This window comes from Coregonus clupeaformis, chromosome 30, assembly GCF_020615455.1.
Source record: "Coregonus clupeaformis isolate EN_2021a chromosome 30, ASM2061545v1, whole genome shotgun sequence".
Taxonomy (NCBI): Eukaryota; Metazoa; Chordata; class Actinopteri; order Salmoniformes; family Salmonidae; genus Coregonus; species Coregonus clupeaformis.
The window spans coordinates 48,630,310-48,654,454 of record NC_059221.1 but is presented as its reverse complement, the minus strand read 5'-3'; the positions used below and the strand labels follow the sequence as shown (position 1 = coordinate 48,654,454).

Sequence of the window (24,145 nt, the reverse complement as noted above, 5' to 3'; positions counted from 1 at the left end):
TGGTCATCTGAATCAGGGTTAGTTTGGCAGCTGGGGTGAAAGAGGAGCGATTATGATAGAGGAAACCAAGTCTAGATTGAACCTTAGCCTGCAGCTTTGATATGTGCTGAGAGAAGGACAGTGTACCGTCTGGCCATACTCCCAAGTACTTGTATGAGGTGATTACCTCAAACTCTAAACCCTCAGAGGTAGTAATCACACCGGTGGGGAGAGGGGCATTCTTCTTACCAAACCACATTACCTTTGTTTTGTAGGTGTTCAGAACAAGGTTAAGGGCAGAGAAAGCTTGTTGGACACTAAGAAAGCATTCAACACATCTGGGGAGGGCTCAGCTGAGTATTACCTGCATATAAATGGATGAGAGAGCTTCCTACTGCCTGAGCTATGTTGTTGAGGTCAATTGAGAAGAGCGTGAGGCCTAGGATCGAGCTTTGGGGTACTCCCTAGGTGACAGGCAGTGGCTGAGATAGTAGATGTTCTGACTTTATACACTGCACTCTATGAGAGAGGTAGTTAGCAAACCAGGCCAAAGACCCCTCAGAGACACCAATACTCCTTAACCGGCCCACAAGAATGGAATGGTCTACCATATCAAGTAGATAGCAGTCAATAAAAATAGCAGCACAACATTGCTTAGAAACAAGGGCAATGGTGACATCATTTAGGACCTTTAAGGTTGCAGTGACATCCATAACCTGAGTGGAAACCAGATTGCATACCAGAGAGAACACTATAGACATCAAGAAAGCCAGTCAGTTTATTATTGACAAGTTTTTCCAACGCTTTTGATAAACAGGGCAAAATAGAAATTGGCCTATAACAGTTAGGATCAGCTTGATCTCCCCCTTTAAATAAAGGATGCACAGTGGCTGCCTTCTAAGCAATGGGAACCTCCCCAAAGATGAGAGACAGGTTAAAAAGGTCAGAGATAGGCGATGATGAGGGGCTGCAACCTTACAGAAGAAAGGATCTAAACCATCTGACCCAGATGTTTTTTGGGGTCGAGTTTAAGGGGCTCCTTTAGCACCTCAGACTCAGTGACCTGCAGGGAGAAACTTTGTAGCGGGGCAGGGGAAAAGAGGGAGGAGCATCTTGGCTAGTCGCATTAGAAGGGCTGGGAGATTAGGAATTGTTGGACGGGCAATGAGGCATGGCTGAGTCATATAGGAATCCTGACTTAATGAAGTGGTGATTTAAAGAGCTCAGCCATGTGCTCCTTGTCAGTAACGACCACATCATCAACATTAAGACTATCATTTTTATATCATGGATGGTCAGTCCTTGCATCCATAGCTCTATGAATTTGAGTGGTTACATTTCTCCAGCCCCATCCCTCAGCTGTTTACCAAAACAGGAGCGGGGAGTAGGCTTTGTTATTGTTTCTGCTGCTTTAAGGTATTCTCTTAACATAACAGTGCATTCTGCATAATTAAATATTGTTGACTGTGACGACCATGAATCAAATAAAAGGAAGGCACAAGTGGGCTGTATCCATCACGTGATCTATACTGAACAAAAATATAAACGCAACATGCAACAATTTCAAAGATTTTATTGAGTTCCCAGTCATATAAGGAAATCAGTTATTTAAATAAATTCATTAGGCTGTAATCTATGGATTTCACATGACTGGGAATACAGATATGCATCTGTTGGTCACAGATACCTTTAAAAACAAGGTAGGGGCGTGGATCAGAAAACCAGTCAGTATCTGGTGTGACCACCATTTGCCTCATGCAGCGAGATACATATCCTACCCATAGAGTTGATCAGGCTGTTGACTGTGGCCTGTGGAATGTTGTCCCACTCCTCTTCAATGGCTGTGCGAAGTTGTTGGATATTGGTGGGAACTGGAACACGCTGTTGTACACGTCGATCCAGAGCATCCCAAACATGCTCAATGGGTGACATGTCTGGTGAGTATGCAGGCCATGGAAGAACTGGGACATTTTCAGCTTCCAGGAATTGTGTACAGATCCTTGCGACATGGGGCCGTGCATTATCATGCTGAAACATGAGGTCATGGCAGCGGATTAAAGGCACGACAATGGGTCTCAGGATCTCGTCACGGTATCTATAATTTTGAACTGAAAGCCCTGAACTCTCACTCTGAGAGGCTTGATACTACCAAAGATTGTCTATTATATTGAGAAGATATTTGAGTGACCGCTTTAACAATGGAAATACATGTCCTAAAAGATGGAAGGCAGGCAGGAGGAGTCGAGATCAGGTGGGAAGGGAAAGGGGATATCTAGTCAGATGCACAACTGAACGCATTCAACCGAAATGTGTCTTCGGTGTTTAACTCAACCCCTCTGGATCAGAGAGGTGAGGTGGGCTGCCTTAATCTACATCCACGTCATCGGCGCCCGGGGAGCAGTTGTTGTTGGGGGTTAACTGCCTTGCTCAAGGGCAGAACGGCAGATTTTTCCACCTTGCCGGGGATTCGAATCAGCGACCTTTTGGTTACTGGCCCAATGCTCTTAACCGCTAGCCAATGAGAGGGCAGATACACGTGTGAACAACAGGCCATAGAGATAGGCAGAGGATTCAGCTTTGTATCTGTGCCATTAGAGCGTCTGAGACAGCATGGGCAGCGCCATTGAGGCTATATCCATTTTGAAGTAGTTCATTTTCTTGTTCTTCATTAGCTGACTGCTCCCAACTCATAGGAATCACCACCCAGTTGACTACTTTAAAATGGTGGAAGCCCTTAATGGCAATGCTAAAACGGTTTATATCCATGATGAGTCTTACATTTTACATTTTAGTCATTTAGCAGAGCGACTTACAGTTAGTGAGTGCATACATTTTTTTAGTCTTCTATCGCTATGACAACAGGCACAACTTAAATATAATGTTGTTTTGCCATGTGCGTCCACTTATATCATCAGTACATTTGTAAACAATTTAACCATTACCAAAATTCTATTTGATCAAATAAGCCTCACGTAGCAAATTAGCAGTATACCTCTCACTTCGCCTCTTCCTCTCTGATACTACCTTACCTGTGATTGATTGACCACTAGGTGGAGCACTCACTCCACTAAAGGTGGAATTAATTGTATTTCTTCAAGGTAGACTTTACCATCCTATGAGTTTATTATACGAGTATTAAGAACCCATAGTTTATAAGATTATGTAATTTATAGAAGGTTAAATTATGCAATTGTTTATAATCTATCACAATAAATTATCCAGTCCATTGAGAATGTGTGATTACGCGGCAATAGGGCAATTAATTGTGATGCTATGTATGGCCATTTATGCAGACCAGCGTATATTGGGAATTTGTGTATAATAATTTTTCTGTGTTTGAAGTTAATGCATGTTCCGGGAGATAGAGGTAGGGAGAGGAGAGGAGAGGAGACGTTCGTCTGACCGACGTTCTGACGTTCCCTCTGCGTCTGACGTCTAACGGGGCTGTTTGTTCTGGATTTGGGGTGAGCAAGGTCTGCGTGCGCTGACAACCGACAGAAAAAGGTAAATAAACGTGTTTTGGGGTCTCTCTCGACCGACACCGGTATGGTAAACGAAGGCATTCGATCTCAGGAGTCCGATAAAACACTCAGAACCACACTCGGTGCAGTATTTCGGTTGGTGTCAGTGCGCGAGGTGCCTAGCGGGGCATGGGCTGTCTTATCACAGGCCTGTCGCCGGTGCGATGAATATTATCTGTATTTACGTTACCTGATTTGCAGTTTATTGCACATATTGTGTTATCGTTCTCTATGCTCCTTGGTGGTATATTAACGGTGTTTTTCAGGGGCATGGGCACTCCCTGTTGTCATAGCACGGTAGCAGGCTAACGCGTTAGTAGCTAGCTAGGTTGTTTGTTTGTAGCCCCGTAGGCCGTATTCTTGACATAAATTACGCCTGGTTTGAGGCGTAGTTTACGCTCGGTGGCGCTGAAAGCACGTGAAATACAACGTAGATTATTTCGAGAATAACGACACACAGTCCAAGGTGTATTCTGAAAGGGTGTTTACGTACGTAGCTGTCAGAAAAATGCTTACATTCGCTTACAGCAATCATGACTAACTGTTGTCTTTAGACCAGGGGATCCTAAACTTGTGCAGGTTTAAAGCTTATTTCCTGCTATTCTAAACATTTTGTCATGGGGTGCAAAGAGAATTTTGCAGTTGTAAAGCACATTTTCTTGCAATTCTATACATTTTGCCATGTCTAATGTTTATTCATGTGATATTTGAGTGACAAAAATTACAACTATCTATGGGCTAAAAAACAAAAATAAAAAAAAGTTAGCTGACATGAACTACTTGATCTGGACATTTTTGACAAGTTATAATTACAGTGGGGAGAACAAGTATTTGATACACTGCCGATTTTCCTACTTACAAAGCATGTAGAGGTCTGTAATTTTAATCATAGGTACATTACATTTACATTTTAGTCATTTAGCAGACGCTCTTATCCAGAGCGACTTACAGTTAGTGAATACATATTTTTTTATACTGGCCCCCCGTGGGAATCGAACCCACAACCCTGGCGTTGCAAACGCCATGCTCTATCAACTGAGCTACATCCCTGCCGGCCATTCCCTCCCCTACCCTGGACGACGCTGGGCCAATTGAGTCTCCCGGTCGCCCATGAGTCTCCCGGTCGCGGCCGGCTGCGACAGAGCCTGGATTCGAACCAGGATCTCTAGTGGCACAGTTAGCACTGCGATGCAGTGCCTTAGACCACTGCGCCACTCAGGTACACTTCAACTGTGAGAGACGGAATCTACAACAAAAATCCTAGAAAATCACATTGTATGATTTTTAAGTAATTAATTTGCATTTTATTGCATGACATAAGTATTTGATACATCAGAAAAGCAGAACTTAATATTTGGTACAGAAACCTTTGTTTGCAATTACAGAGATCATACGTTTCCTGTAGGTCTTGACCAGGTTTACACACACTGCAGCAGGGATTTTGGCCCACTCCTCCATACAGACCTTCTCCAGATCCTTCAGGTTTCGGGGCTGTCGCTGGGCAATACGGACTTTCAGCTCCCTCCAATGATGTTCTATTGGGTTCAGGTCTGGAGACTGGCTAGGCCACTCCAGGACCTTGAGATGCTTCTTACGGAGCCACTCCTTAGTTGCCCTGGCTGTGTGTTTTGGGTCGTTGTCATGCTGGAAGACCCAGCCACGACCCATTTTCAATGCTCTTACTGAGGGAAGGAGGTTGTTGGCCAAGATCTCGCGATACATGGCCCCATCCATCCTCCCCTCAATACGGTGCAGTCGTCCTGTCCCCTTTGCAGAAAAGCATCCCCAAAGAATGATGTTTCCACCTCCATGCTTCACGGTTGGGATGGTGTTCTTGGGGTTGTACTCATCCTTCTTCTTCCTCCAAACACGGCGAGTGGAGTTTAGACCAAAAAGCTCTATTTTCGTCTCATCAGACCACATGACTTTCTCCCATTCCTCCTCTGGATCATCCAGATGGTCATTGGCAAACTACAGACGGGCCTGGACATGCACTGGCTTGAGCAGGGGGACCTTGCGTGCGCTGCAGGATTTTAATCCATGACGGCGTAGTGTGTTACTAATGGTTTTCTTTGAGACTGGGGTCCCAGCTCTCTTCAGGTCATTGACCAGGTCCTGCCGTGTAGTTCTGGGCTGATCCCTCACCTTCCTCATGATCATTGATGCCCCCACAAGGTGAGATCTTGCATGGAGCCCCAGACCGAGGGTGATTGACCGTCATCTTGAACTTCTTCCATTTTCTAATAATTGCGCCAACAGTTGTTGCCTTCTCACCAAGCTGCTTGCCTATTGTCCTGTAGCCCATCCCAGCCTTGTGCAGGTCTACAATTGTATCCCTGATGTCCTTACACAGCTCTCTGGTCTTGGCCATTGTGGAGAGGTTGGAGTCTGTTTGATTGAGTGTGTGGACAGGTGTCTTTTATACAGGTAACGAGTTCAAACAGGTGCAGTTAATACAGGTAATGAGTGGAGAACAGGAGGGCTTCTTAAAGAAAAACTAACAGGTCTGTGAGAGCCGGAATTCTTACTGGTTGGTAGGTGATCAAATACTTATGTCATGCAATAAAATGCAAATTAATTACTTAAAATCATACAATGTGATTTTCTGGATTTTTGTTTTAGATTCTGTCTCTCACAGTTGAAGTGTACCTATGATAAAAATTACAGACCTCTACATGCTTTGTAAGTAGGAAAACCTGCAAAATCGGCAGTGTATCAAATACTTGTTCTCCCCACTGTAGCTCTCTAAGGTATGCAATGACTGACTTGACAAGAGGAACTGATGATGCGCTACCCAATTTAGAGATTGCACCTTGTGCATTCTTCTATTACAACTTTCAAGAGTAAGTTTAAAGCCGGACTGAGTTCCTAAAATACATTAAAAAAATAAAATAAAAACCTGCGCCCCCCCTGCCGACCCCTCCACATTTTAGGAACCACTGCTCTAGACAACTTAACCTAATCATCTACTATGCATATTGCATCTCTCAAAATAGTTTTGTTATTTGAATGAAAGACAGACGTAAGTGACAGGAAGCACCATTTTGTACATTTACTTGTTGTTTTGAGACCTTATATTCAGGGTGTTTTGACTTTGCATGATAGTGTTTCTCACTTCATTATCTAGTCTGATTAATCAGGCTGTAATACCCAATTCATTGGTATAACTATACAGCCTTAGACATTTGTGTACGAAATCGTGTAAATGTTCCTTACAAGCCAGAATGTTGAATAAAATTATATTTAAACTTACTCTACCGGTTGTCTGTGCGGTTTGTCCTTCTACTGCTCGAAATTTGAGACAAAATATCCACAGGAAAGTATTGTTTACCTGACTTTTTAGAGAGTCCGTAGGTACCGAGGTGAAGTTAGTTTTATATTGGATATTCAGATTTCAATCTTCCAAAAAATAAAACAAAGGCGTGGATTGTTCTCCATCCTCCCCTGACTCAGAATATATCCTACCATTTTAATTGGCATGGCATGCTTCGTTCAATAGCTATTGACGAGAGAACCGAATATCCAATGTAAAACGAATTTGACCAAAGAACCGAATATCTAATATAAAACTAACTTGACCAAACCATATACTGTACCTAAAAAGTCAGTTAAACAATACTTTCCAGTGGATATTTTGTCTCAAATTTTGAGCAGGACAAACCGCACAGACAACCGGTAGAGTAAGTTGAAATGTAATTTTATTCAACATCCTGGAACATTTACACACGATTTTGCACACACATGTCTCAGGCTGTATATACCAATTAATTGTGCATTACAACCTGACTAATCAGACTATTGGTTATCTAGCTAGCTAAAAATCTCTTTTAAAGTTAATATTATTTGTGGTTAGGCCTATATGGTCTGGAGAAGTGTGCATAGCTGAAATGACACACTTGCAGTGGGCGTTGCTTTGAGATTGGGTCCAATGTTTTGACGGCATCGGGTTTGTTGTTGTCAATTATCGTTTGTTTTCCTCCAATAACATGTATAAGCAGTAAAACATCATGCTTTATCCCACAGGTGTCAAATTCATTCCACGGATGGTCGAGTGTCTGCGCGTTTTTGCTCCTCCCTTGTACTTGATTGATTAATTAAGGTCACTGATTAGTAAGGAACTCTCCCTCACCTGGTTGTCTAGGTCTTAATTGAATGGAAAAAACAAAAACCTGCGGACACTAGGCCCTCCATGGAAGGAGTTTGACACCACTGCTTTACCCCGTCTGTCTCTCTCTGGTGTGGATAGAGACTCGGACAAAGGCTCTCTCATTCACACTGACTGTTAGTCACATGGAGACGTGACTACTTGTTTTCACTGTCTGTTTCATCACAAAAACACACACGCTTTGCATCTTCTTCTCTTTGCCTATGCAAACATACAGTGCGTTCGGAAAGTATTCAGACTCCTTGACTTTTTCCACATTTTGTTACGTTACAGCCTTATTCTAAAATTGATTAAATTGTTAATTTAATCCTCATCAATCTACACACAATAAATACCCCATAATGACAAAGCAAAAATTTTAGCTAATGTTAGCAAATTGATAAAACATAAAATAAAAAAACGAAAATATCATATTTACTTAAGTATTCAGACCATTTACTCAGTACTTTGTTGAAGCACCTTGCGGGGGGCAATGCAAATAGTCTAGGTAGCCATTTGATTAGATGTTCAGGAGTCTTATGGCTTGGGGGTAGAAGCTGTTTAGAAGCCTCTTGGACCTAGACTTGGCGCTCCGGTACCGCTTGCCATGCGGTAGCAGAGAGAACAGTCTGACTAGGGTGGCTGGAGTCTTTGACAATTTGATGGGCCTTCCTCTGACACCGCCTTGTATAGAGGTCCTGGATTGCAGGAAGCTTGGCCCCAGTGATGTACTGGGCCATACGCACTACCCTCTATAGTGCCTTGCGGTCGGAGGCAGAGCAGTTGCCATACCAGGCAGTGATGCAACCAGTCAGGATGCTCTCGATGGTGCAGCTGTAGAACCTTCTTGGGTATGACACTACAAGCTTGGCACACCTGTATTTGGGGAGTTTCTCCCATTCTTCTCTGCAGATCCACTCAAGCTCTGTCAGGTTGGATGGGGAGCACCGCTGCACAGCTATTTTCAGGTGTCTCCAGAGATGTTCGATCGGTTCAATTCTGGCTGGGCCACTCAAGGACGTTCAGAGACTTGTCCCGAAGCCACTCCTGCGTTGTCTTGGCTGTGTGCTTAGGGTCGTTGTCCTGTTGGAAGGTGAACGTTCACCCAAGTCTGAAGTCCTGAGCGCTCTGGAGTAGGTTTTCTTCAAGGATCTCTCTGTGCTTTGCTCTGTTCATCTTTCCTTCGATCCTGACTAGTCTCCCAGTCCCTGCCGCTGAAAAACATCCCCACAGCATGATGCTGCCACCACCATGCTTCACCGTAGGGATGGTGACAGGTTTCCTCCAGTTGTGACGCTTGGCATTCAGGCCAAAGAGTTCAATCTTGGTTTCATCAGTCCAGAGAATCTTGTTTGAGAGTCCTGAGAGTCCTTTCGGTGCTTTTTGGCAAACTCCAAGCGGGCTGTCATGTGCCTTTTACTGAGGAGTGGCTTCTGTCTGGCCACTCTACCATAAAATGCCTGATTGGTGGAGTGCTGCAGAGATGGTTGTCCTTCTGGAAGGTTCGCCCATCTCCACAGAGGAACTCTGGAGCTCTGTCAGAGTGACCATCGGATTATTGGTCACCTCCCTGACCAATGCCCTTCTCCCCCGACTGCTCAGTTTGGCAGTCTTGATGGTTCCAAACTTCTTCCATTTAAGAATAATGGAGGCCACTGTGTTCTTGGGGACCTTCAATGCTGAATACATTTTTTGGTACCCTTCCCCAGATCTGTGCCTCGACACAGTCCTGTCTCGGGAGCTCTACGGACAATTCCTTCGACCTCATGGCTTGGTTTTTGCTCTAACATGCACTGTCAACTGTGGGACCTTATATAGACAGGTGTGTGCCTTTCCAAATCATGTCCAATCAATTGAATTTACCACAGGTTGACTCCAACCAATCTGTAGAAACATCTGAAGGACGATCAATGGAAACCTGAGCTCAATTTCGAGTCTCATATTAAAGGGTCTTACTACCTATGTAAAATGGTATTTTTTTAAATTACTTTTTTTAAACCAGTTTTCGCTTTGTCATTATGGAGTATTGTGTGTAGATCAAAGAGGATTTTTATTTATTTAATCCATTTTAGAATAAGACTGTAACGTAATAAAGTGGAAAAAGTCAAGGGGTCTGAATACTTTCCGAATGCACTGTACACGTTTGAAACTCCTTCTAGACAGACACCCACTTTTAAGTGGTCATAGAATTTAACGGCTCTTTTCTGGATTTTGATAATTAGCGTGTATTGGTCTAATTCTGCTCTGCATGCATTATTTGGTGTTTTTCATTGTACACAGAGGATATTTTTTGCAGAATTCTGCATGCAGAGTCTCAATTTGGTGTTTGTCCCATTTTGTGAATTCTTGGTTGGTGAGTGGACCACAGACCTCACAACCATAAAGGGCAATGGGTTCTATAACTGATTCAAGTATTTTTAGCCAGATCCTAATTGGTATGTCAAATTTTATGTTCCTTTTGATGGCATAGAAGGCCCTTCTTACCTTGTCTCTCAGATCGTTCATAGCTTTGTGGAAGTTACCTGTGGCGCTGATGTGTAGGCCGAGGTATGTATAGTTTTTTGTGTGCTCTAGGGCAACGGTGTCTAGATGGAATTTGTATTTGTGGTCCTGGCAACTGGACCTTTTTTGGAACAGCATTATTTTTGTCTTACTGAGATTTACTGTCAGGGCCCAGGTCTGACAGAATCTGTGCAGAAGATCTAGGTGCTGCTGAAGGCCCTCCTTGGTTGGTGACAGAAGCACCAGATCATCAGCAAACAGTAGACATTTGACTTCAGATTCTAGTAGGGTGAGGCCGGGTGCTGCAGACTGTTGTAGTGCCCTCGCCAGTTCGTTGATATATATGTTGAAGAGGGTGGGGCTTAAACTGCATCCCTGTCTCACCCCACGGCCCTGTGGAAAGAAATGTGTGTGTTTTTTGCCAATTTTAACCGCACACTTTTATAGTCGTATGTTTTTCCCCCAACCCCACTTTCCATCAATTTGTATAGCAGACCCTCATGCCAAATTGAGTTAAAAGCTTTTTTGAAATCAGCAAAACATGAGAAGACTTTGCCTTTGTTTAGGTTTGTTTGTTTGCAATTAGGGTGTGCAGGGTGAATACGTGGTCTGTCGTACGGTAATTTGGTAAAAAGCCAATTTGACATTTGCTCAGTACATTGTTTTTCACTGAGGAAATGAACTAGTCTGCTGTTAATTTTTATTTTATTTAACCTTTATTTAACTAGGCAAGTCAGTTAAGAACAAATTCTTATTGATGATAATGATAATGCAGAAGATTTTCCCAAGGTTACTGTTGACGCATATCCCACGGTAGTTATTGGGGTCAAATTTGTCTCCACTTTTGTGGAATGGGGTGATCAGTCTCTCTCTCTCTCTCTCTCTCTCTCTCTCTTTCTACCTCTCTCTTTCTACCTCTCTCTTTCTACCTCTCTCTCTCTCTCTCTCTCTCTCTCTCTCTCTCTCTCTCTCTCTCTCTCTCTCTCTCTCTCTCTCTCTCTCTCTCTCTCTCTCTCTCTCTCTCTCAGGTGTCACTCTTGTCCCTCCACCAGTGTTGTGATTCCTTGTTCTTCTACAGCTCTTTCTCTCAGACCCCCTCTACCCCCCTCGTCACCCAGCCAACCGAAGACTGGTCCCTCTGTCCTGCCTCCCCTCCTGGCCAACTGGTCCCTCTGTCCTGCCCCCCCTCCTGGCCAGGTCACTACTCCACCCCTCCACTCTGAGAGATATGACACTCCCTCTGGACTAGACCAAGCCTGCGCCACAACAGACAAACATGTAAGTCCACATGTAAGCTAGCAGTTTTGTGTGTGTGTATTCTAGATTAATGAACAAGCTACTAGGACTAAACATCATCATCATTAGGGAAAGGGGGATATCTAGTCAGTTGCACAACTGAATGCATTGAAAAAAAAAAAAAAATCAGCATTGAACCCAACCCCTCTGAAACTGCTCCGGGATTCAAACCTGTCTTAATGGTTGGTAGGTGTGTTTATGTCAGGCTAATGAATAAACTACTACTACACATAATCATTAGATAGTGATGGGAGAAAAATAGATACAGTTACATATTTTTTTACAATGTATCGTTTTGACAATATCGCAATATTATTTGTTGCGCTAGTTGGCTGTACATGCACCAAAACGCCAGTATTTTTCCTTCATAGCTTGTTCTCCATCTTCTTTTTATGTAGGGTGCCAATTTGTTTTCAGCACTTTTATTTCCATGACTGATCAAAACTCGGCCCTCTGCAGCAGACATATCAAATCAAATGTATTTATAAAGCCCTTTTTACATCAGGAGATGTCACAAAGTGCTATACAGAAACCCAGCCTAAAACCCCAAACAGCAAGCAAAGCAGATGTAGAAGCACAGTGAGCAATATGTTTGGAGCATCGAATCGCAGTAAAATCACAGTGTTGAATCACAATACATATAGAATCATGAGAATCACAATACATATAGAATCATGAGAATCACAATACATATAGAATCATGAGAATCACAGTACATATAGAATCATGAGAATCACAATACATATAGAATCCTGAGAATCACAATACATATAGAATCCTGAGAATCACAATACATATAGAATCCTGAGAATCACAATACATATAGAATCCTGAGAATCACAATACATATGGAATCCTGAGAATCACAATACATATAGAATCATGAGAATCACAATACATATAGAATCCTGAGAATCACAATACATATAGAATCATGAGAATCACAATACATATAGAGTCATGAGAATCACAATACATATATAATCCTGAGAATCACAATACATATAGAATCCTGAGAATCACAATACATATAGAGTCATGAGAATCACAGTACATATAGAATCATGAGAATCACAATACATATAGAATCATGAGAATCACAATACATATAGAATCATGAGAATCACAGTACATATAGAATCATGAGAATCACAATACATATAGAATCCTGAGAATCACAATACATATAGAATCCTGAGAATCACAATACATATAGAATCCTGAGAATCACAATACATATAGAATCCTGAGAATCACAATACATATGGAATCCTGAGAATCACAATACATATAGAATCATGAGAATCACAATACATATAGAATCCTGAGAATCACAATACATATAGAATCATGAGAATCACAATACATATAGAGTCATGAGAATCACAATACATATAGAATCCTGAGAATCACAATACATATAGAATCCTGAGAATCACAATACATATATTATCGGCACCAAAGTATCGCAATAATATGGTATGGTGAGGTTCCTGGCCATTTCCAGCCCTATTTGTAGGTGTGTTTATGTCAGGTTAATAATTAAACTACTACTACACATCATCATTAGATAGTCTTATTGGTTGGAAGGCGTGTTAGTAAAAGAGATATGTAGCCTCAAAGGACTTCCCTGATTAAATAAAATGAGGATGTATTGTGTTGCCTACAGAAGTTTTTTGTTGTTGTATTTAGTTGTCTATTGAGTGGAAAAGTCCATCATCATGGTTTTGATTCCTCTACATAGTGTGTGTACTTGTGCACGTTTGGTGTTTGTGTTGGGTATGTGTGTGTGTCGGCTGTGTGTGTGTGTGTCTGCTGTGTGTGTGTGTGTGTGTGTGTGTGTGCTGGCTGTGTGTGTGGGCTGTGTGTGTGTGTTGGGTGTGTTGGCTGTGTCGGCGTCTGTGTTTTCAGCAAGCTGCCCTCAGGCTAGTGCTGGGAAAAGGGGAGGGAGTGTGGGAGAGAAAAAGGAGGGATGGAGGGAGGAGTGGCACTTTAAAGTATTGGCCAACCAGAAAGAGACAGAGGCATTCTCTCTCTGCAGCAGGGAGAGGGAAGAAAATAAAATAAAGATCTAGAATCATGTCCTCCCGAGTGGCGCAGTGGTCTGTGCTGTCTTTCTTTCCCATTCTATCTCCCTCCCTCTTTTTGTTTCGCTGTTTCCTTCCGTCCGTCCCTCTCTTTCTGTGCTCTGGGAACATGGAGAGAGGGAGCTAGCACGAGAGAGGGAAGGAGGAATACAAGGAGAGATGTGGTCTTTCTCTTTGGAGAGAGGGAGCTAGCACGAGAGAGGGAAGGAGGAATACAAGGAGAGATGTGGTCTTTCTCTTTGGAGAGAGGGAGCTAGCACGAGAGAGGGAAGGAGGAATACAAGGAGAGATGTGGTCTTTCTCTTTGGAGAGAGGGAGCTAGCACGAGAGAGGGAAGGAGGAATACAAGGAGAGATGTGGTCTTTCTCTTTGGAGAGAGGGAGCTAGCACGAGAGAGGGAAGGAGGAATACAAGGAGAGATGTGGTCTTTCTCTTGTCTCACTCTTGGAACTGGAACCAGCTATTCTTAAAGAACACGAGGAATCCTTCCCCCTGCTCTTCCAGAACTCTAATGATCCTTCCCCCTGCTCTTCCAGAACTCTAATGATCCTTCCCCCTGCTCTTCCAGAACTCCAATGATCCTTCCCCCTGCTCTTCCAGAACTCTAATGATCCTTCCCCCTGCTCTTCCAGAACTCTAATGATCCTTCCCCCTGCTCTTCCAGAACTCCAATGATCCTTCCCCCTGCTCTTCCAGAACTCCAATGATCCTTCCCCCCTGCTCTTCCAGAACTCTAATGATCCTTCCCCCTGCACTTCCAGAACTCTAATGATCCTTCCCCCTGCTCTTCCAGAACTCTAATGATCCTCCCCCCTGCTCTTCCAGAACTCTAATGATCCTTCCCCTGCTCTTCCAGAACTCTAATGATCCTTCCCCCTGCTCTTCCAGAACTCTAATGATCCTTCCCCCTGCTCTTCCAGAACTCTAATGATCCTTCCCCCTGCTCTTCCAGAACTCTAATGATCCTTCCCCTGCTCTTCCAGAACTCTGATGATCCTTCCCCTGCTCTTCCAGAACTCTAATGATCCTTCCCCCTGCTCTTCCAGAACTCTAATGATCCTTCCCCCTGCTCTTCCAGAACTCTAATGATCCTCCCCCCTGCTCTTCCAGAACTCTAATGATCCTTCCCCCTGCTCTTCCAGAACTCTAATGATCCTTCCCCCTGCTCTTCCAGAACTCTAATGATCCTTCCCCCCTGCTCTTCCAGAACTCTAATGATCCTTCCCCCTGCTCTTCCAGAACTCTAATGATCCTTCCCCCTGCTCTTCCAGAACTCTAATGATCCTCCCCCCTGCTCTTCCAGAACTCTAATGATCCTTCCCCCTGCTCTTCCAGAACTCTAATGATCCTTCCCCCTGCTCTTCCAGAACTCTAATGATCCTTCTCCCTGCTCTTCCAGAACTCTAATGATCCTTCCCCCTGCTCTTCCAGAACTCTAATGATCCTTCCCCCTGCTCTTCCAGAACTCTAATGATCCTTCCCCCTGCTCTTCCAGAACTCTAATGATCCTTCCCCCTGCTCTTCCAGAACTCTGATGATCCTTCCCCCTGCTCTTCCAGAACTCTAATGATCCTTCCCCCTGCTCTTCCAGAACTCTAATGATCCTCCCCCCTGCTCTTCCAGAACTCTAATGATCCTTCCCCCTGCTCTTCCAGAACTCTAATGATCCTTCCCCCTGCTCTTCCAGAACTCTAATGATCCTTCCCCCTGCTCTTCCAGAACTCTAATGATCCTTCCCCCTGCTCTTCCAGAACTCTAATGATCCTTCCCCCTGCTCTTCCAGAACTCTAATGATCCTCCCCCCTGCTCTTCCAGAACTCTAATGATCCTTCCCCCTGCTCTTCCAGAACTCTAATGATCCTTCCCCCTGCTCTTCCAGAACTCTAATGATCCTTCTCCCTGCTCTTCCAGAACTCTAATGATCCTTCCCCCTGCTCTTCCAGAACTCTAATGATCCTTCCCCCTGCTCTTCCAGAACTCTAATGATCCTTCCCCCTGCTCTTCCAGAACTCTAATGATCCTTCCCCCTGCTCTTCCAGAACTCTAATGATCCTTCCCCCTACTCTAATGATTAGTGAATTCCTGTTAGTCTGATTCACTTCTGACTCACTCCTGACCTTGGACCTGACCTTGGATTCTTGAATGTTTGGGAGTAACTCTGGAAGTGTCTGGGTCTGATTGAGGGTGTGTGTGTGTTGGGATTGTTCTGAGGTGTGTTTAGGACTATTTCTATGGACTTTAAGTCTGCTGGACTTCCAGACATGGGATCTCTTACTGGAGAAGATAACATCCTGCTGTGTAACTGTGAGGAGGTAACACACACGTGGTTGTCCTTGACTGGTGTCTGTCCCCTTCAGCAGTCTCTTCCCAGTTTCCACCTGGGTGAGTTGTCTTGGTTTCCATGTGCGTGTGAACACTTGTTTTTTAGCGTGAGTTATTAGATCAGTGTTCTGGTGACGTTAGAGTGTGGCTTAACTCTTTATCTGTCTGTTCTGGTGGAGTACTCTATACTCCTCTGTAAACTGGTCATCTCTGTATACCCGGCGCAAGACCCACTGCTTATTTATACAGTCCTCTTAGGCCTCACTCCCCCCTATTAACCATGTTGTTGTCATGTTGTGTTGCTACAATGCTGTGTTGTCATGTTGTGTTGCTGCCATGGTGTGTTGTCTTAGGTCTCTCTTTATGTAGTGTTGTGGTCTCTCTTGTCGTGATGTGTGTTTTGTCCACATGTTTTATTTTTAATCCCAGCCCCCGTCCCCTCAGGAGGCCTATTGTAAATAATAAGTTGGTTTTAATTGACTTGGTAGAGGAGGATGGCTTAACTCTTTATCTGTTAGTCTGTGTCTGTGTTTACATTGTGTGTGACTGTAGGGGTGTGTGTCGTTTGGGAAAGTCCAGTTCTGTTGGTTAGTCTGGGCAGCCAGTGACACGGTCGACTGCTATGCCTGTGTGTGCAGGAGTCGGTATATAGATCTGTGTGTGTTAGGGCAGTGTGTGTGTGTGTGTGTGTGTGTGTGTGTGTTTGTTTGTGTGTGTGTGTGTGTGTGTGACTGTAGGTGTGTGTGTTTGTTGGAAAGTTTGGGAAAGTCCAGTTCTGTTGGTTAGTCAGTGACAGTCGGCTGCTATGCCTGTGTGTGCAGGGGTCGGTATATAGATCTGAGTGAGGGTTTGTGAAGGTAACTAAAAGAGAAAGGTCATTAATTTTTAATGAGGCTTTCAAATCTCTTCTGAGAGGAGAAGTAGACGTGTGATGAAGATGATGATCCTCTTCCTCCTTCCCCTCGAGTCCAGTGGGCTGTGATGATGATGACGTTACTCTTCCTCCCCCTCCAGAGAGTCCAGTGGGCTATGATGATGATGATGTTACTCTTCCTCCCCCTCCAGAGAGTCCAGTGGGCTGTGATGATGATGATGTTACTTTTCCTCCCCCTCTAGAGAGTGTGATGGCTTGAGAGCGGCTCCCCAGTCGAGCCTGCCTCCCGTCCCGGGTCCAAACTGTCTGACTGGGACTCCCCCTCTCCCTCCCCCTCTCTCCCCCCTCCCCGCCTGCTACGCCCTGCCTCCATCGCCATGGGAGACGGCCTGGAGGCGAGCAGCAGCCTAGACCCCGCCCCCCGCCCCCTCTCCTTTAACCCCCCGCCCCCCGAGACATGGAACCCCTCGAGGCCCAAACGACAGACCAACCAGCTACAGGTAGTGTGGGTTTCTGGAACGACAGAACAACTAGCTTTGAACACTGATACTGTACTGTTTGATGGATTGGTTGGTTGGTCGGTCGGTCGGGGCCCTATAAAATGTTAAATTTTTTTGCCGTTTCCGTTTAGTTTTTCTCAGTTCTCGCTCTCAAAATCACACTTTTTTTTTTTATAGAACTAAATTTGATATTTTAAATCCACATCAATGCTTAAACCACATCAGGAGACCACTTTTGAGGTCTGGGAAAGATCGAAGACGTTTTTATTTGTGGATTTACTTACCCTTTTAATTCAACTCTGCACCAGCCAGAGACTGTTGTTTGGCTGGCGATGTTTCTGTAGCGCTCATGGGATTGCAAAATAAATGGCCACTGGATTTATGCAAATCATGATATCATTCTACCAGGTAGGCATAGGCTACTTTGTAGTTAACATTTAATTGCGAAGGTTTTTGGGAAAGCCTTTCCTTCTACCAGAAGACGGTTGTCATGACATTAGCATCATCACTAATGGCTACACAAAGTGGTAGACAAACGTGCACACACAGACAGGGGCCTGTGCCGTTGCCTCTTCAGAAAGCTGAAGGAAAATACCAATAACTGATGCATTTTGAAGTTCAATACATTTAGTTGATTTCCTACTGAGTTCTTCAATACATTTTTGAATATTGTTTAATTCTGTTTTAATGTCTGGATTCCGTGATTCTTTCCGCGTCGCAGATTTATAGGGCCCTGGTTGGTTGGTTGATTGATTGAGTGGTTGGTTGATTAATTGGTTGATTAACTTATTGATGGATAATAGGTTTATTTTGTTGCGTTACAGTACCTGTTGAAGGTGCTGTTGAAGACGCTGTGGAAACATCACTTCTCATGGCCCTTCCAGGCTCCCGTAGACGCCATCAAACTCAGCCTGCCTGTAAGTAGTGTGTGTGTGTGTCTGGTGGCGGGGGGACAATCACTTCTCATGGCCCTTCCAGGCTCCCGTAGACGCCATCAGACTCAGCCTGGCTGTAAGTACATAGGAGAGAGAAATGGGGAGAGAGAGATGGAGGTAGAGAGGGGGGGTAAGAGGGGGAGAGAGATGGAGGTAGGAAGAGAGAGAGATGGGAGAGAGAGACGGGGGTGAGATGGGGTGAGAGGGGGAGAGAGACGGAGGTGAGAGAGATGGGGTGAGATGGTGAGAGAGAGAGGGAGGTAGGGAGAGTGGGGGGAGGGGGAGAGAGATAGAGAGGGGGGAGATATGGAGAGGGGAGAAGTTGGAGATGTAACCACATTACATAGAAAAGCTGACAAATGAACTGCTTCTTTACCTGTGTGAGACTGAGGAGAATGATGGAAATGGTTGACTGATTTCTGAAGCAAGCGTCTTGACTTTCTTTCCCTCTCTCTCTCTCTCTCTCCCTCCAACCCCCCCTCTCTCTCTCCCCCTCCAACCCCCCCTCTCTCCTCCCTCCCCCACCCCAACCCCCATCTCTCTCCCTCCCTCCAACCCTCCCTCTCTGTCCCCCTCTATCCACCCCCTCTCCCTCTCTCCTCCCTCCCCCCACCCCCCATCTCTCTCCCTCCCTCCAACCCTCCCTCTCTCTCCCCCTCTATCCACCCCCTCTCTCTCTCTCTCCCTTCCTCTCTCCCCCCTCCCGCTGTCTCTCTCCTCCTCCCCTCTCCAGGATTACTATCAGATCATCAAGGTTCCTATGGACATGGGCACCATCAAGAAGAGGCTGGAGAACAGCTACTATTGGAACGCCCAGGAATGTATACAGGACTTCAACACCATGTTCACCAACTGTTACATATACAACAAGGTACAGTACACACACACACACACACACACAGGAAAGACTGATAGTAGGGCTAGGGTTAACTGACGTGTGTGTCTGCCTGTGTGTGCGTGTGTGTTTGTGTGTGTTTGTGTGTGTTTGTGTGTGTTTGTGTGTGTGTGTGTGTGTGTGTGTGCAGCCTGGTGATGACATAGTGTTGATGGCGGAGGCTCTAGAGAAGATGTTTCTTCAGAAGATCTCTGAGATGCCCCAGGAGGAAACTGAGATCCCCATGGTTACCAAGGGGCGGAGGGGTGGGCAGAGAGAAGCAGGTACGGGGAGGGAGTGGGTTTTAGTTAGAACTGTCAAAACAAAACTGATTGTTCTGATAGCAAGATTCAGATGATTGTTTTCATTACTAATGGTGTGCTTTCTCTGGGTGGACCTCCATCCCCTCTCTCTCTCCCCCCCTCTCCCCCTCTCTCTCTCTATCCCCCTCTCTCTCTATCCCCTTCCTCCCTCTCTCTCTATCCCCCTCCTCCCTCTCTCTCTCTCTATCCCCTCCCCCCTCTCTCTCTCTCTCTCTCTCTCTCTCTCTCTCTCTCTCTCTCTCTCTCTCCCTCTCTCTCTCTCTCTCTCCCCCCCCCTCTATCCTCCTCTCCAGGTCTCCTGTCTAAGTCTGACTCGGGCCAGGATTCATCTGCCTCCTCCACCCCCGCACACCCGAGGTTTCTCCTCCCCGTCGCCGGGCTCTCAGACTCGGGGTCTCCCCGTATCCCAGGGGCCCCCCACCCTCCCACTTGCCCTCCCCCTTCAGACCCAGCCCCCTCGCGTGCCCCCCACCCCTCCCTCCCACGCCCCCCAGCTGGGACCGCCCTTCCCCATCAGCCCTCTGGATGTCCTGGCCCAGGGCCTCACCTCCGTACCCCCCCACCCTAACCCCCACCCCCCAGCCCACCCAGGCCTTCACCCTGCTGCCCTGCCCATCCTACAGAGCACCACACCCCCCGCTAAGGTGAGGAGACCAGAGGGAGGAAAGAAGGGGTGGGGTAGGGGAGTTTTGAAAGTGTGTGGTGGAGTGGGACGAGGACACAAACTTCTATTGATGGAAATGTGTTTGAAATAGGAAGTCTCTCTTTCCTCCAGTCATGCACTGAGATGTTCCCATGGACCTTCATTATCTTACTAGTAGTTTACTGTCTTTTATTCCTGGCCCTGGGGACCCAATGGGGACCGTTTTAGTTAGTGCTTTAGTGCCGCACACCTGATTTCAACTCGTCATGTGTAGTGCTTGGGAATGTGTGGCGTTGTCTTGACCTCTAACCCCTGACCTTTAACCCCCCGCAGCAGAGGAAGAGCCAGAAGAGGAAGGCGGACACCACCACGCCCACCGCCAACGACCAGCTCAGCGAGTTGTCTCCCGTGGCGATGGAGCCCCGCCCCCGCCGCGAGAGCAGCAGCCGGCCGCTGAAGCAGCCCAAACGGGACCCCGCCCAGCCCGACTCCCAGCACCACCTGGGGCTAGGCGGGGGGGTAACCGGGGCGGTAACGAGTCACGGCGGGAGCCCCAAGCGCCAGGTATTCTTCTTCTAATAAAACAGTAGAGAAACTGGCCAACCAGAAGGTTCAAATCAGTGATGTATATAAACACTAGATGACTGACAGGGTTGAAGGGTTGGCGTTGTATGTGTCTGTCTGTCTGTCTAGGGTTAGGGTTGTATCTGTGTGTCTGTATATCAGAGGGGTTGGGTACAGCTGAAGACACATTTCTCATATGGATTAATAAAGTATTCTCTGTCTTCTCCTCTCTCTCTCTCTCCCTCTCTCTCTCCCTCTCCTCCTCTCTCTCTCTCTCCCTCTCCTCCTCCATCTCCCTCCTCTCTCTCTCTCCCTCTCCTCCTCTCTCTCTCTCCCTCTCCTCCTCTCTCTCTCTCCCTCTCCTCCTCTCTCTCTCCCTCTCCTCCTCTCTCTCTCCCTCTCCTCCTCTCTCTCTCTCCCTCTCCTTCTCTCTCTCTCTCCCTCTCCTCCTTCTCTCTCTCCCTCTCCTCCTTCTCTCTCTCCCTCTCCTCCTCTCTCGCTCCCTCTCCTCCTTCTCTCTCCTCCTCTCTCGCGCTCCCTCTCCCTCCTTCTCTCTCCTCCTCTCTCTCCCTCTCCTCCTCTCTCTCTCTCCCTCTCCTCCTCTCTCTCTCCCTCTCCTCCTCTCTCTCTCTCCCTCTCCTCCTCTCTCTCTCTCCCTCTCCTCCTCTCTCTCTCCCTCTCCTCCTCTCTCTCTCTCCCTCTCCTTCTCTCCTCCTCTCTCCCTCTCCTCCTCTCTCACTCCCTCTCCTCCTTCTCTCCTCCTCTCTCCCTCTCCTCCTCTCTCTCTCTCCCTCTCCTCCTCTCTCTCTCCCTCTCCTCCTCTCTCTCTCTCCCTCTCCTCCTCTCTCTCTCTCCCTCTCCTCTCTCTCTCTCTCTCCTCCTCTCTCTCTCTCTCCCTCTCCTCCTCTCCCTCTCCTCCTTCTCTCCCTCTCCTCCTCTCTCTCTCTCTCCCTCTCCTCCTCTCTCCCTCTCCTCCTCTCTCTCTCTCCCTCTCCTCCTCTCTCTCTCTCCCTCTCCTCTCTCTCTCCCTCTCCTCCTCTCTCCCTCTCCTCCTCTCTCTCTCTCCCTCTCCTCTCTCTCTCTCTCTCCTCCTCTCTCTCTCTCCCTCTCCTCCTCTCTCCCTCTCCTCCTCTCTCTCTCTCTCCCTCTCCTCCTCTCTCTCTCTCTCTCTCTCCTCCTCTCTCTCTCTCCCTCTCCTCTCTCCCTCTCTCTCTCTCCTCCTCTCTCTCTCTCCCTCTCCTCCTCTCTCTCTCCCTCTCCTCCTCTCTCTCTCTCCTCTCCTCCTCTCTCTCGCTCCCTCTCCTCCTCTCTCCTCCTCTCTCTCTCTCCCTCTCCTCCTCTCTCCCTCTCCTCCTCTCTCTCTCCCTCTCCTCCTCTCTCTCTCTCCCTCTCCTCCTCTCTCTCTCTCTCCCTCTCTCTCTCTCTCTCTCCCTCTCCTCCTCTCTCTCTCTCCCTCTCCTCCTCTCTCCCTCTCCTCCTCTCTCTCTCTCCCTCTCCTCCTCTCTCTCTCTCCCTCTCCTCCTCTCTCCCTCTCCTCCTCTCTCCCTCTCCTCCTCTCTCTCTCTCTCCCTCTCCTCCTCTCTCTCTCTCCCTCTCCTCCTCTCTCTCTCTCCCTCTCCTCCTCTCTCTCTCCCTCTCCTCCTCTCTCTCTCCCTCTCCTCCTTCTCTCTCTCCCTCACCTCCTCTCTCTCTCTCCCTCTCCTCCTCTCTCTCTCCCTCTCCTCCTCTCTCTCGCTCCCTCTCCTCCTTCTCTCTCCTCCTCTCTCTCCCTCTCCTCCTCTCTCTCTCTCCCTCTCCTCCTCTCTCTCTCTCCCTCTCCTCCTTCTCTCTCTCCCTCACCTCTCTCTCTCTCTCCTCTCTCTCTCTCCCTCTCCTCTCTCTCTCTCTCTCCTCCTCTCTCTCTCTCCCTCTCCTCCTCTCTCTCTCCCTCTCCTCCTCTCACTCTCCCTCTCCTCCTCTCTCTCGCTCCCTCTCCTCCTTCTCTCTCCTCCTCTCTCTCTCTCCCTCTCCTCCTCTCTCCCTCTCCTCCTCTCTCTCTCCCTCTCCTCCTCTCTCTCTCTCCCTCTCCTCCTCTCTCTCTCTCCCTCTCCTCTCTCTCCCTCTCCTCCTCTCTCTCTCCCTCTCCTCCTCTCTCCCTCTCCTCCTCTCTCTCTCTCTCCCTCTCCTCCTCTCTCTCTCTCCCTCTCCTCCTCTCTCCCTCTCCTCCTCTCTCTCTCTCCCTCTCCTCCTCTCTCTCTCTCCCTCTCCTCCTCTCTCTCTCTCTCCCTCTCCTCCTTCTCTCTCTCCCTCACCTCCTCTCTCTCTCTCCCTCTCCTCCTCTCTCTCTCCCTCTCCTCCTCTCTCTCGCTCCCTCTCCTCCTTCTCTCTCCTCCTCTCTCTCTCCCTCTCCTCCTCTCCCTCTCCTTCCTCTTCTAGGAGCAGCTGCGGTACTGTGGAGGTCTGATTAGAGACATGTTGTCTAAGAAACACGTGGAGTACGCGTGGCCCTTCTACAAGCCTGTCGACGCGCACGCCCTCGGTCTCCACGACTACCACGACATCATCAAACACCCTATGGACCTCGGAACCATCAAGGTGAGGTCATCAAAAGTGGACCCTCACTCATTCATTCTTCATTAGATGAGTCATGATGTCATCAGAAGTGGACCTCCTACAGTGAGGGAAAAATGTATTTGATCCCCTGCTGATTTTGTACGTTTGCCCACTGATAAAGACATGATCAGTCTATGATTTTAATGGTAGGTTTATTTGAACAGTGAGAGACAGAATAACAACAAAAAAATCCAGAAAAACGCATGTCAAAAATGTTATAAATAGATTTGCATTTTAAGGAGGGAAATAAGTATTTGACCCCTCTGCAAAACATTACTTAGTACTTGGTGGCAAAACCCTTGTTGGCAATCACAGAGGTCAGACGTTTCTTGTAGTTGGCCACCAGGTTTGCACACATCTCAGGAGGGATTTTGTCCCACTCCTCTTTGCAGATCTTCTCCAAGTCATTAAGGTTTCGAGGCTGACGTTTGGCACCTCGAACCTTCAGCTCCCTCCACAGATTTTCTATGGGATTAAGGTCTGGAGACTGGCTAGGCCACTCCAGGACCTTAATGTGCTTCTTCTTGAGCCACTCCTTTGTTGCCTTGGCCGTGTGTTTTGGGTCATTGTCATGCTGGAATACCCATCCACGACCCATTTTCAATGCCCTGGCTGAGGGAAGGAGGTTCTCACCCAAGATTTGACGGTACATGGCACCGTCCATTGTCCCTTTGATGCGGTGAAGTTGTCCTGTCCCCTTAGCAGAAAAACACCCCCAAAGCATAATGTTTCCACCTCCATGTTTGACGGTGGGGATGGTGTTCTTGGGGTCATAGGCAGCATTCCTCCTCCAAACACGGCGAGTTGAGTTGATGCCAAAGAGCTCCATTTTGGTCTCATCTGACCACAACACTTTCACCCAGTTCTCCTCTGAATCATTCAGATGTTCATTGGCAAACTTCAGACGGACATGTATATGTGCTTTCTTGAGCAGGGGGACCTTGCGGGCGCTGCAGGATTTCAGTCCTTCACGGCGTAGTGTGTTACCA

General features: G+C 46.8%; 2 protein-coding genes across 2 annotated transcripts in view; both read left to right on the top strand.

Moving 5' to 3' along the window:
- Positions 1-16,984, top strand: part of akap8l (A kinase (PRKA) anchor protein 8-like) — a 32,380-nt gene extending 15,396 nt beyond the window's left edge. The window contains exons 14-15 of the mRNA XM_045209290.1: positions 16,404-16,495; positions 16,819-16,984. Coding sequence (XP_045065225.1) covers positions 16,404-16,495; positions 16,819-16,984 — 258 coding nt within the window. The remainder of the gene's footprint in view (positions 1-16,403; positions 16,496-16,818) is intronic.
- Positions 3,408-24,145, top strand: part of LOC121546310 (bromodomain-containing protein 4) — a 41,283-nt gene continuing 20,545 nt past the window's right edge. Inside the window, 9 exon segments of the mRNA XM_045209615.1 lie at positions 3,408-3,483; positions 11,225-11,424; positions 16,968-17,225; positions 18,050-18,142; positions 18,894-19,031; positions 19,186-19,331; positions 19,680-20,001; positions 20,337-20,564; positions 22,980-23,138. Of these exon segments, the coding sequence (XP_045065550.1) occupies positions 17,103-17,225; positions 18,050-18,142; positions 18,894-19,031; positions 19,186-19,331; positions 19,680-20,001; positions 20,337-20,564; positions 22,980-23,138 (1,209 nt within the window). The 5' untranslated portion in view covers positions 3,408-3,483; positions 11,225-11,424; positions 16,968-17,102.